Source organism: Uloborus diversus, chromosome 5 (assembly GCF_026930045.1).
Source record: "Uloborus diversus isolate 005 chromosome 5, Udiv.v.3.1, whole genome shotgun sequence".
Lineage (NCBI taxonomy): Eukaryota > Metazoa > Arthropoda > Arachnida > Araneae > Uloboridae > Uloborus > Uloborus diversus.
The window spans coordinates 157,667,496-157,681,446 of NC_072735.1; the positions used below are offsets into that span (position 1 = coordinate 157,667,496).

Here is a 13,951-nt window from a genome sequence, read left to right on the forward strand (position 1 = left end):
TGTTAAAAAAAAGTTTTCAAGAAAAAATATGCTGAACTGAAAGTCAAAAGAAATTTTATTCATAAGTATTGCTCGCTTTAAGTGGGGTTAGCTCGTTTAAAGCAAGCTATGCTCTAGTTGAAATAACATTGCAAAGCTTGAGCACAGAGATGGCGGATGGATGACCTTGAAGCGGAAACATATCATTTGTAATAGGTTGTTTTTATTTATTTTGTCATAGGTAGGATCAGCCAGAACGCGCCTGTTAATACTCGGCGCTTTTTAGCTAATTCTATTTATTACGAATGATGCAAATGATGTTTCCGCATCAAAAGATCATCCTCGGGCTCGTTATAAGCGACTTCGGCTGTATTTATTTCTTATATATCGATGGTTTCAGTTATGTAAAATTTCAAAGAAAAGTAATTGTTTTTAACTTTTTCTGTTGTGTTTGTTGGTGTTTTACCATTCATTAGTTGTTTGACTCAATGCATCCAATTTCGATTCTTGTACCAACAAGTTAATTTATCCAGTCGTGCATGGTATCTTTATTTATTTATTTTTTTTATTTATGTTGCAGGTTTCTGGGTATGGTTTTGGTATCGCCGTAAGCGGAGGCAGAGACAATCCACAGTTCGCCAACGGTGACACTGCTATCGCCATTTCGGACGTTCTAAAAGCGGGACCTGCGGAAGGAAAACTCAAGTAAGCTTGTGTTCTTTTAAGTTTCCTCACAGAATGGCCTTTTGTTCATTTCCATTTCCTTCGATGACGTTTTTCGTTCATTTTGGGCTCTCTGTCACCGTGTGGTCGTACTTTCCTGTGTGCGGCGTAGTGAGTTCGGTTCCAACCGTTTCTCTGGGTGTAATTTCCTCTCTCCATGTTGTAAATCTTTCTCATTCTGTCTTGTCTGTCAATTAAATTATGAAAAAATATCGTAGTTGTTAAAAGGAACAGTGGCAAGGCGCATATTACGCAGTCATCATATAATTGCGTGAGCGACAGCTCACGATGGAACATAGAACATTTCGTTGGTTTTACCAATATTCCTCTTTATCGTTATTGAGTTAATTTTACAGGGTGCGGCAAAAAAACTCGGACAAAGTTTACATCATTGAATGGAAGTATGTTCATTTATTTCTAATGAGTGTCTTTATTTATTTTTGTCTCTCATTTCAGTTAGAAATCAATTTATAATCACTCTCATGGTTTATATTTTGCGTTTTGGCATTTTTGTAATGTCAAGCAAAAGATCTGCTATTTTGAGGCTGTTTGTTTGCTTGATGTACCTTGGCAAACAGTGTTTGATGCAATATGCCGTTTCAAGTTGCTAGGAAATGATGATCGACGTCCAAAACGTGTACAAAAACAAACAATGAACTGTTCCGCTAATCGTCAGGCCATCCGCAAGTGAGTTCAATGAAATCCTCTGTTTCCATGAGAGAGGTCATTGGTGAAACGGGAATATGTGATCGATCAATGCGGCTAAGGGCAAAACCTGGATCAGACAGAAGCTTTACACATTCCAAAAAGTTCAACCTTTTTCTGAAGAAAACAAACTCGTGCTGCTCCAAAGATGCGAAAAACTTTTGAGACGGGCCGCAAGTCACTAGATTCCTTTCACTGATGAGCAGCTCTTTACTGTTCAACCACCTTATAACTCTCAAAACGATCGAGTTTGGTCTGTAAACACTCCATGCACCTTGACAAAAGCTAAACATAGACAAAATCCGAAGCTGGTCTTGATGTGTGGCGGCATTTGCACAAGCGGCAAAAAAAAATCTCTGGTTTTTGTGGTTGAGGGCGTTGAAATAAATCAAAATGTGTACCAGCGGGACATTTTAGAAGTTGTTGTACGTCTGTGAGCCAATAAGCACTTTAGCAATGTAGACAGAACGTTTCTTTTAGAAACTCCGCACCAGCTTACTTTTCCAGAACGACAAGAGTGCTAGCCAAAAAGTTCCAGGTGGATTTTCCTGATATGATATCTGTAGAGTGAGCATCCTACTGGCTAGACAACCATCTTATGGATTATGGTGTATGGCCTATTTTAAAGTCTAGGGCCCTAAAGCCCTAAATCACTCAAAAATTTGGACTCTAAATCAATTTCTTTGGCGGAAATAGGATAGATTAATGGTAAAAGACTTTGCGGCCAATGGCTAAACATTTCAATAAGTGTTTGCACGTCTGTGGAACTACAAACGGCGACCAGTTTGAAAACAATTAAATTGATTGATTACTTAAGGTCTACTCATATTACTATTGGTTGTGTTTTGTTAATTTATCTATTTTCAATAAAGTTGTGTGAAAAATTGCTTGTCCGGGTTTTTTTGCCGCACCCTGTATAGTACATGTTTGATAACAATCCTTTTCAATGGCGCTGCTCTGTATTTATGGCTTAATATTTATTTCATGCGATGAAATAGCGCAATCTAAAAAACGGTACTTATGGTGAAATTAATTTTTAATGTTGGAAATAAATCTGTATAGCCCAAGAACCCATGAGTGCCCATAGTATAAAGACCCAACATGTTTCTGCGTAAGGACATCACAGCAGGTAAGAAAGGTTCGCTGTTACTTAAGCCGAGTCGCGCTGGCTTTGGCAGGAAACAGGTAAAAAAGGTGCGTAAAGTTACTGCAAAAGCTAACATCATAGATTCATTCCATGTCACATGACCTGGTGGTCCCTATCCAACCATCCCCGATCTGGAGGACGTTCTAGAGAGGTGTAGACATGCCTTTGATACTAACCTATGAAAGTTGTCAGCTTCTACGACACAAATCATGAGATCTAGGATACCTCAAAAAGAAAAAAAAAAAAAAAAAAAGTGGGCTCGAAAATTTCTTCCAATGAGAGAACCGTGCTAAAGATGGTAATTCGTTTCAGAAAGCTCATCCGTCATTTTGGAGCCCCCTTTTTTTTGTTATCGATCCTAGATTCTCATGATTTGGGTCTTGGAAGTTGAAAATGTATATATATATATATATATATATGTGTGTGTGTGTGTATGTAAGTCAGGCAGATCTGCACTTCTATAAAATTTCGTTCAAATCAGAGGTGGCCCGGGTGGAGACGACGAGGTCACTAGACATGGAATGACTCAGTTTTTGACACAAATTTTGCTACCTGTTTCCTGCCAAAGTCAGCGTGATTCAGTTTAAATAATAGCGAACCTTTCTTACCTGCTATGATGTGCTCACGCAGAAAAATTTTGGGCCTTTATACTATGACGTCGGTTTGGCGCTTACGGGCTCTTGCTTTAGTACCTCAAAGCCATCAGACGGTCCTGCAAAGTAGCGACAATATAAGTCACATTGTCGCTACTTTGCAGGAGTTAACACTGGTTTGTAATTATGAAAGAACGTATTTTTTTAGAAATACGTCCTAGGGCTCAATGTGGAATAGGATTTTACTTACAATGTAGTAATAACCCGAAAATTACAATTTTTGGACTTACTTTAGTCTGACTCCGAAGTACAGAAATGATGAGCAATAAGTAAGCTATTGGCAACAAGAGAGCTTGGTGATAAAATTATGTCGTGCTCAGATTGTTTACGACAAAATTTCTCTCTCTCGCAATGGAGTCGTTTCTGAAATTCAAAAAAGTATTTTTTTCTGAAAGAGCATGCTTTAAAAATAGGATTTGGCCATTTTTTAAATGATTTGACAAAGTTCAATATTTTTAACAATTATTTTAAACGTTGCACAGATTGAAATTCATTTTTTACGCTTCTGCGCATGACATCACAAATGATGAAATTACATTCACTGATGCTATTAGCTGAGCGGAAGATTTAATTCGCATCTTTAATCACGTGTACTGGAAACGATAAGATTGATAGCAAACGTAGAGCGCAATATTCAATTCGCTTCTTGATTATCATAACGTACACACGCGGTAGACAGATGCGCCAAAGTACATCACTGACGTCATAAAGACCACGCCTTATTTTCAAAATCGGACATTTTAAAAAATGAAGTAAAAATTAAGCGTTGGGAATGTTTTTCTCGCTCCATGTTTTTTTTTTTTTTTTTTTTTGCTTATTCTATCAATTTCAGTGATTAAAAGTAGTACTTTCGACTGAGGGAAACAACCCCATTGGTGTGCTTATCATGACACTAATAAACGTCAGTAACTTACAGATAATTATAGAGTGTGTTTAAAAATAATCATATTTTTAATTTAGAGGAAGAAAAAAAATAGAACGATTTAGAAAACAAGCCCTTGGAGTAGAGGACCGAGTTCCTTGAGATCTAATGAGTTGCAAAGCAACTTAGTCTTCTTCGAAAGTCTTTCATTTATTTGATCGTTTCTTTGTATACTTCATAAACAAAAATCTTCCAACCAGAGAACTAATTACTTCATTACATTACTTGCTTGTCTTTTTTATTTATTTGTTTATTTATGTATAATCTTTAGAGATCTTTGTTATTTGCCTTTGCTTTATTTCCTCTTTTACTTATTTTTTTCTGCTTATACATACGCTTTTTTCCCCCGATTCTTCTGAGAGATTGTCCTGAGTTATTTTTTCCCCGGAACAGGTATATGTTGTTCGATGAAGGATTTTCTCCACAACAGAACTTGAATTTAATACTGGAGAAGTCATTTTCTGTATTCCCTCTTTGTGACAAATTTATTACAATTAATTTCTTACCTGCAGAAAAGCATGTATAACTCAATGAGAACGGAATAGCTGCTATTGTTTTTGAATCTTTTTGCTATTGTTTTCTCTCGTACTTTATGGAGGTCGGGATAATTTAGAACCAGGTTAATAATTCCTTTCAAGTGGTTTTTGCAATTATTATTTTTTAATTTTGGTATGCTATTAACATATAATCCAAGCTGTTGGAAAACAAAGAAATACTGCAACAAAACAATGAAATTTTAAAAGAATTAATTTCATCATATATAAATGGAAAGTAAATAAGTTTCCTCATAAATAAATAATAATATATAAATTACAAGTAGCTTTCGTTTAGTTACAAATGTAGTTATAAAATTCTTCTTCCAGAGAAGAAGTAAAAAGTACTACCTACATTCTAAAACTTGTGCATTGTACTTTCAAACTCTCTTAACTACAACAGCAATAAGGCTGGAAATATCCTGCTTGGAAAATTTCCTTAAAGTGTAGTCTTTTATGAGCCGGGAGCTGCAAGATGAATTGAGGAGCATAAACAAAGAGGTTAATCATCACCATAAAAAAAGTTAACGGAATAACAATCCGAGAGGCTTTTATGCTCCCTTCTTAAGTGGCTGTAAAAACACTCGGAATTGCTTCCTTTAGAACCGTGCATAATTAAATGTTGTCATTTTGTGTTGGCGAATGGCAACGAGTAACGTTTCTGTTTCCCTTTTCAGGATTAACGACCGGGTTATTAGTGCGAACGGAGTGTCCCTGGAAAACGTGGATTATGCGACGGCTGTCCAGGTCCTCAGAGAATGTGGACCCACTGTTAATTTAGTAAGTATTTGATGTTCATCTTTCTGTGGAAAGTGTAGGGTTAATATTTAATGAGTGTGTTTTCTTTTGATAATTGGAAATAAGTGGTTTAAAATATTTAAATGATCATTAAACCCCTGATCGTTTGTTTTTATCGGTTGTGCTTTCGCTTGAACGGCAGGCGCGGCCAGTTTTTTTAAAAAACTGAATAGAGTAAATTGCCAAGACGATGTAATAAACTAACAGTCTGATTTTCCCATCCAGAGACTGCAGTTTCGTCCTTGTTATGTCTCATCAGTCTGGAATCTTTGCTAATAATAAAGCTGAAAGTCTCTCTGTCTGAATGTCTGGATCTCTGTGACGCGCATAGCGTCCAGACCGTTCGGCCGATTTTCAGGAAATTTGGCACAAAATTAGTTCTTAGCATAGTGGTGTGCACCTCGAAGCGATTTTTTAAAAATTCGATTTTGTTCTTTTTCTATTCCAATTTTCAGAACATTTTCTCGAGAAAATTATCATAACATGAACGAGTAAATTTCCATAACGTGGACAAGAAATTTACCATAACATGGGCGAGGGAATTAACATAACATATTAGCGAGAAATTCATCATCCATTATTTGTAAATATACAGGCGAGCCAAATGACCTTTAATTTTCTACTTCGCGCAAAGCCGTGCGGTTACCACTAGTAAAGAATGACCGAACTGGAGGCAGATGCCATCTTATTGAAGCTGAGAGTGCCAACAAACTGGTAGATAAAGGAAATTTATCTCACCAGCAAGAGTCCGCAGACACGGTGCGTTCTACTCGTAAATTAAAGGCAAGAAGACGAAACTGCAATCTCTGGATAGGATAACCAGGCTGTACTGTCCGACATTTTAACAAGAAACCTTACTCGAATTTGCGCATGCGTCAGCTCTCTTATGATTTTATCAAAACAGGGGTGATAGCAAGAAGGAAGTAACGAACAAGCAAAAACTGAATGCATCGGAAAGTGCACTTCCTTAAACCATCACCCCTTTTTCAATTGGAACCGTTCGCAGCTGCTAGTCGCGGAGTTCGAGAACAGACAGGTATATTGCATGCAGCGCTGCTTTAACCCTGGTTTAAGGACTGTAACTTAATGCCATGACGATGTTTCGTGCGTCAAGAAGTAACAACAAAACTCACTATTTCCTTCATTTTTAATTTTTATGTGTAATAATTTTTAACTCACATAACTAGATAGGAACGAAAAAAAAAACATATGACAGAACGTTATGCATAACTTGCGACAGGTGTTCCTTGGACTGGATTAACTCTGCAACACTTGATTCCTTCTTAGAGTAAGGGATTGTGGGGCGAAGTGAAGTAGCGAGGATAAGTGAAATTTCAAAATACTTACTCTGCTTTCAGCGCCACCTATCTGGCAAAATTTTAACGATGTAATAACGCATGTTGTCTACACCAGTCAGGAAAAAATTTCCTCTGAAGATCAAAACGTATAATATCACAAGCAATTTTCAAAAATCGATACTCAAATTGTAATATTTTGTTTTAAGTTAAAAATTATTTTTGTTATTATCAAATAATAAAGTTTTTGTTATTAATATTTTAAATATTAATTCAGACCTGCCAATATTTGGTGCATTATTTAGTTAGTTACTGCTAAGCTTATTTGTATTTTAAATACTTAGTACAGTTAGCCAAGTGCATGCGGGGCAAAGTGAAATGGTTCATCTCGTTTACTCATTCAATCATTTACTAAATTACTTACGTGTTATCTATTTATTAACTTATTTACCCATTTTTTCATTTAATATTTCACTTATTCATTCATTCCCTTATTTTATTATTCATTCCCTATTTTATTCATTCATTCAAGTTTTCTTACATACAGTGGTGGTCAAAATTATAACTACAAAAAGAAAAACCACTAAATCTCCGCTGCATTTGGTGAGAAAGTTATGCAAATTTTATGACTAGTAACTAATAGTAAATGAAACTTGTTTTTATAACTTTTATTGGAAATACGAAGGAATTTCTTATTCGTAGAAGGAAGTTTGAGTTTAGACATCCCTATGATATAGACAAAATTATAAGGACAGTTAGATTTGTGTGTTCTAAAAAGTAAAATTTGCAGGTTTTTTGTTCTGCAAACTGCGTTAGCTGCAAACATATAACAATATAAATGCTTAGTAAGCGATTGGGGAAGTCACATTCTATTTTTACAGTCATCCTGCTTGGTACAAACCTTGAAAAATTTGAGGCAAGGAAAGTGGTTGCTTGAAAAATTTCACGACGTACTGTGCGTCAAAATTGCAACATATTTGAATAAATACAGATCGGTCATTTAGACCTTTCTCAAAAATTCCGGCAAATGAAGTCGACAAAGCCGAAAAGTAGGAAATCTTCTGTTTCTGTATATGTGAAACTAGTAATGATGATAAGACGAACTTGCTCCAAAAACAAACCAAGAGATATTAGACAGGAGTTCAAGTTATGATATCGTACTCTACTGTTCAACATCTTTTGCAAAACAGAAAAGGTATCATTATGTGAAACTAATGTCATGACAGACTCCTTAAAAAGTTAATAAGAGAACAAGGGTTGAGAGTGCCAAAAATGCATTGTTATGGGTAAATAGTGGGATCATGTAATGTTTTTCGGTGAGCAAAAGTTCAATTAGGATGGACTAGGTAGTTTTTGTTTCTTCTGGTACGGGGGCGGGGGCGATCTCTGTGAAGGTAAAAAAAAAATCTCAAAGCGTACATTTGGAGGCGGCTAAGTAATGGTCTGAGGAAGTTTTGAAACGGGCGATAACTATATCAATATTTTTTGTGCAGGGCAGAATGAATTCTGAGAATAATGCTGATGCACTGAGCAACATTTTTTAAACCAAATCACCGTTATTTACGATTTTAAACTATTTGTTTCAGCTGGATAATGCCGAATTACATGTTTCTCAAACCTCAAAATCATTGCTTGATGCTTATTTCGTGAAATTACAGTACAGGCAGGACAAAAGGCTCGATCTAAGTTTGATGGAAATTTAGTGACGTATTCTGGCACTCGATGTGTGAAAAAATTATATTCAATATCAAAAACAAGTTGAGAACTTATTTTCTCCATCGAAAAAGCCAGGATAAAAGTTTTTCCGAACGTTCTTCAATTTCTATGGCATCAAGACTGATAAAATTGCTTGAAAAAAAGATGGAATGTTAATGATTACGAGGGTTTTTCATCGCAAAACGCACGTTTTCCTGAAACTTTTGTCCAGTTTTAACAGTGATATTTTTTTATTAATCACGGTAAAACATTTATATTTTGTATTTTCAAATGTTCTGCATTCCACAATGATTTCTTGCATAAAAAGACATTTTGTGTATAAATTTCACTGAATTATTTCAAAAATATCTTTTTTTCTGTGCTTTTTATTTTATTTTATTTTTTTTTGCTGTCCTTATAATTCTGACCACCACTGCGTCAGTTAATTAATTACCTTATTTATTTCTTTGTTTCATTATTTTTTAATTTATTCATTTATCCTTTTATTTACTCATTTATTTGGTCAAAAATATTTTTTTACAATCGGACAGAAAAGATTTCACTGAAAAAATATTTCATTTTTCACTTTACCCCATAAAAAAAAAGTGAACATTTTTTTCACTTTTTTTTTAAGCACAAATATACTGCTAAAAATAAAAAATAACGTTTCAATGCAAGTTTTATCATAAAACAGATTGTTTTTTCTTTATGTCCTGTAATTTTTAAAACGAAATTCCAATTTTTTCATCTTGAAATTGCTAACCCATCTTAACTGTTTCACTTTGCACCACTTTTCCCTACATACAAAATCTGCTAAGAAATGAATCTCAAATCTCAAGACTCATGGCTTTTGGCTTTAGAGCAGTGGTGCTCAACCTATGTTTTACCACGAGTCAAATCTCATGTTACGGTGATTCTCGTGGGTCAGTCGGAGTACCGTTTAGAATTCTAAAATATTTAATATTTTTTTAAATAACATGGAAAAGCAAGAGAAAAAAAATCTGTTAGCCAAGAAAATGGGATTGTTTCCTTCAGTCAAAAGTACTACTTTTAGTCACCGAAATTGATAGAATAAGCAAAAAAATAATAAATAAATAAATAATATGGAGCCAGAAAAAACTTTTGTTTTCCCAACAGTTATTTTTTATTTAATTTTTTTTTTTTTTTTTTTTTTTTTTTTTTTTTTTTTTTTTTGAGCAATCACGATTGCTTATTGATTTCATTTGACTGTTTTTGGCGTCCGTGCCTTTTTCAACTTGAACTAGAAGCCTCTGCAGCACCACCGCCGACCGTCCTCTGCTGGCGGCGCGGCGCGGCTGCTCCGGTTTTGAGTTATCCGCCTCTCCTGGTCGGAGGCGTCCATGTCCTACTCACACGCACGTTCAAACACATACACACACACACGACTTCACACACATACACACACACGACTTCACACACATACACTCACACACGCCTACGTGCACACACACAGGTCTACGCACACACACAACTATGCATACGTAACCGCCCAGGAGGAGAGGCAGGCTTGGGGGGGACAGGAGCCGTTTCTAGAAACAATAACTCAAATGAGTAGGGCCCTGTCTCAGTTCGTGATTGCGAAAAACATAACTTGAATTCAAAATTTCAGAATTCAATTTTTTTTTTTTTTTTTTTTTTTTTTTTTAAATGTCCGATTTTGGAAGTAAGGCGTGGTAAGTCACAAGCGATATATTTTCGTGTGCCACTCCATTGCCGCGCTAAATGTTAACGCTTTGCTGTCGACCGCGTTGCCAGGGTGTGATAATTTGCGCTGTGCATTAATAGCATCAGTGAAGGGCATTTCATCACTTGTGATGTCACGTGAGGAAGCGCCAAAAAAAAAAATGAATCTCAATCTGCGCACTGATTTTTAAAAAATGTTTGAAAAATATTAAATTTTGTCAAATTATTTAAAAAATGGTTAAATCCTATGTTTTTCAGCATTTTCATTCAGTATCATAAAATGGGGTATTAACTTTCAAAAAAGTTTTCTTGTATTTAAAAATAAAAAATGATTTATGAGTGTTTTGGCAACACCCACAAATTATTATTTTTCAAATACAAGACAACTCTTTAAAAAGTTGATACTTCATGTACCAGTAAATGTACCAGTAATTTTAATAACTGCAGCTAAAGCTAAAACAGGGATGCCAAAGGGGGGGGGGGTGCAGATTAAATCATCAAAACGTTTAGAGGTGTTTAAAAACTATTTTAGTGTCACTGAGGAATTTTTTTGGATGCGGTGGGGATTCGTAAAATTTTGGCGGAGGGTGTAGTTCTCTTTCGTTTTGGGGGGGGGGGCACACTAAAGCTAAATCTGCATATTTAGATCTGCAGTAAAAAAAGCTATCGGTCATCTCGATAAACCAGCGATTCTAGCAATTTACCCGTAGCAGCGCAGGGGTACCGAGGAGGGGTGGGGGGTGGAGGATTATGGCGCGAACTACACCATTGAAATTTTTAGAAAAAATCAAAGAGTTCCATTTCTTAACTTTCTCATCTTCGGGAATTTTGAAAAGCGAAACGTTTTCTTGGCCTGATCCGAAACCACTTTTGCACTCTGCCATAAAACAAGATGTAGCTTTTTTTCTCTTAATAATCGACTCTGATGTATCCATTAAAATATTTTAAAACTCTGTAATAATTTTTTTTTTACGAAATGCGGAAAAACCACATTAACGCATAACCGAATTATGACTAAATCCCGCATCAACTAATGTAAACTCCGTCAAAAGTAGCGTGCTCCCTAATCGCACTGCCCTCTAGCGGATTGCCGAAAGTTCGTCTTCAAGAATCGCGGGGAAAACAGCGGCGGTCTTCACACTATTCTTTCTAAGCACTATACCCAAATCCAGAAATTCGTCCAGATCCATGATCCTCAATGTCATGCCGTTTGGTTAAGTTTTTGTCACTCAATATCTGGCGTTAAAAATGGCGATTTATTGAAATCTGTCGAATGTTTCTTTTGTTTAAAAGGTATAAAATCTCGAGTTCCAGTTTATTGTCCAGCAGCGAAGGCCGGCGCTTTTCATTGAACATCAATTTCTGCGGGACCTTGGTAAAATGTTCACTTTTATTATCCAGGTTTCAGGGGATAAAATAACGTTTTCGGTCGTCAAGTTGTTTGTAAAATCTGTGTCGGACGATAAGAGAATTTTATACAGTAGACCCTCGTTTTACGCGGGTTTATTTTACGCGGTTTCGATTATACGCGGTTTAAGATTTGACATTTTACGCGGATGAGTTTCGGTTTTACGCAGATGCGGCAATGCAAATAGATAAAATTTTCCCCTCTTTCAAAATCCCAACTCCTAAAGATTGCAGATTACGCGTAATCAACTGCATTTTGGCGTACTAATAATCGAGCTTGGGCCACTAGAGACATTTTATGCGATTGGTTCCTGAGCTTTCCCAGAAGTAAAGTTATTAAACTCACACAGTTCAGAACTCACTGGAAGAAGAGCTTTTAGGAGTGACGAGGAGGCCAAAACCAACGAGGTTACCGACGTCGGTGACGCATAACCAAAAACGTTCACTTTAAAAATCTTGAGCCATTCCTAGACAATAGAAATGATCTTTCTGATTTGTTAGTGAAGGAAGGTTTTATCATGGAAATGACGCTAGTGATCATGGATGCGTTAATGTTCTGGAAAAAACTACAGAGAAAAATTCTTATTGATTGCCAAAAAACTATCATAGCCAGCTCCTCTTTATAAACAGAAAACGAAATTAATTACGTTTTCTTTATGCGTGTTGTGCATATAAAAGTCGATATAAGTACACATTAAACTTATTATACAATTAGATATCACTAGAATGAACTATTTTGTTATCTACGGAATCAAACCCCTATTTTAACACTATAGCCGGGGAGCTAAACGACAAAATCCAATGGAAAACTGCAAATTATGATAAGAAGATGCCACTTGGTAGGAATGTTGTTTATGACTATAAAATGAAATTAAGACCCAGAGGCACTTTCAAAAACCGTTTAAAACCAAGATGGCGGCGTTTTTCAAAATGGCTACCCATATTAGAGTTTTTTTAATATCTGTCGTACAAAAGAGGTTTTTGTATTGAATTATAGGTTTTTCACGTCACAGATTTCATTTTGTATGTTGAAAATAAGCTAAATGTTCATTTTGGTGCTTTTTTTTAAATATAATTTTATTACTTACAAAAGAGATTACGTGCTTTTCAAAGTACCAATGTAAAAATAGGAAAAATATTAAATGCAAATCTGTACAAAAGTATTAGTACTACGTCGTTAGTCAAACACTGCTTTATTCTTCGCATTAATTTTTGCATAATAGTGTGCAGGACAGACCAACACTTCTGCAACTACACTTGTTCTTGCCGATTTTGCAGGTGCACTTTTTGAGCTCAGTGCATGAATCAGGAATATCCGGTAACTCAGGCCATTTCAGCTGCCATCCAACCTTATTCACTTGGAGATGGTGCACATACAGCGCCGTGTCCAAGGGGAGGGTTTTAGGGGTTAAACCCCTCCCTTGGGGAAAAAATAAGCAAAATGAAGAAAATGTATATTTGACTTAAATTTACTTTAATGAGAAAGTTTGCGTTCAGCATTTTTATTTTATTTTAATTTTCTCTCTGAAGTTTTTTGCGATTTACAACTGCTAAAGCCTTACAAACTGATGTAATATTTCGGAAAAAGTATGGCGGACGAACCGCTGAATGATCTACCAATGCAAAGAAAGAATATTGCTTATTGTAAGGAGCTTATGGTGAATTTGGCATATGTTACATCTATGAAGATGCATTAGTGATTGTGCTTGGCTATGTAATTTGCATCTGCAAAGAGCTCTTTCTTGTTTTGTTTATTAAGCATTATTTCAGAACAAAACAACCTGATATACATTCTACATTATAAAAGAATTTGTGAAGAGTTTTTAATACTCATTGCAATATACTACATAGTAAACAGATTTAATTGAAAAGAAGCAAGCAAAGTTTGATTAAAGCGAATCTGTGAAACGAAGGAATACTTTGGTAACTTGTACAGCTAGAGGTATTCCTTCAAGAATACAGCAGTCCTTACATGTGAATAAACGCCATACTGGGATCGGCAATTTATCGTAAAACTAAAAGCTATAAGGGGGTTGAATTCTCCCCCCCCCCTTACGGTAAGATTAAAACCCATCCCTTTATGAAAATCTGGACACGGGCCTGTGCACATATATGTTTGTGAACTTGTCCCCAAATGTGTCCAGACTTGAAAGCGCTACGCAATACTTGTTGCTGGCAAACTTTCAAGTGGCCTGTTTTTTTTTTTGTCATAAACCATTTTTTCCTTGCATCATTTACAGTGTCGCTATTACTAGTGGAAAAGTACAGTAGTACTACAATTTACCTTTCAGAAATGTCAAAAAAAATTTCGCTCGGTATAGAACTTTGAGGTTGTGAAATAAATTAAAAAAAATGCCACAGTTTCTTCTTTAAATATCACCCTTGCCTCC

General features: G+C 35.7%; 1 protein-coding gene across 1 annotated transcript in view; it reads left to right on the top strand.

Moving 5' to 3' along the window:
* Positions 1-13,951, top strand: part of LOC129223217 (tight junction protein ZO-1-like) — a 619,137-nt gene that overhangs the window by 523,868 nt on the left and 81,318 nt on the right. The window contains exons 5-6 of the mRNA XM_054857781.1: positions 560-684; positions 5,340-5,442. Coding sequence (XP_054713756.1) covers positions 560-684; positions 5,340-5,442 — 228 coding nt within the window. The remainder of the gene's footprint in view (positions 1-559; positions 685-5,339; positions 5,443-13,951) is intronic.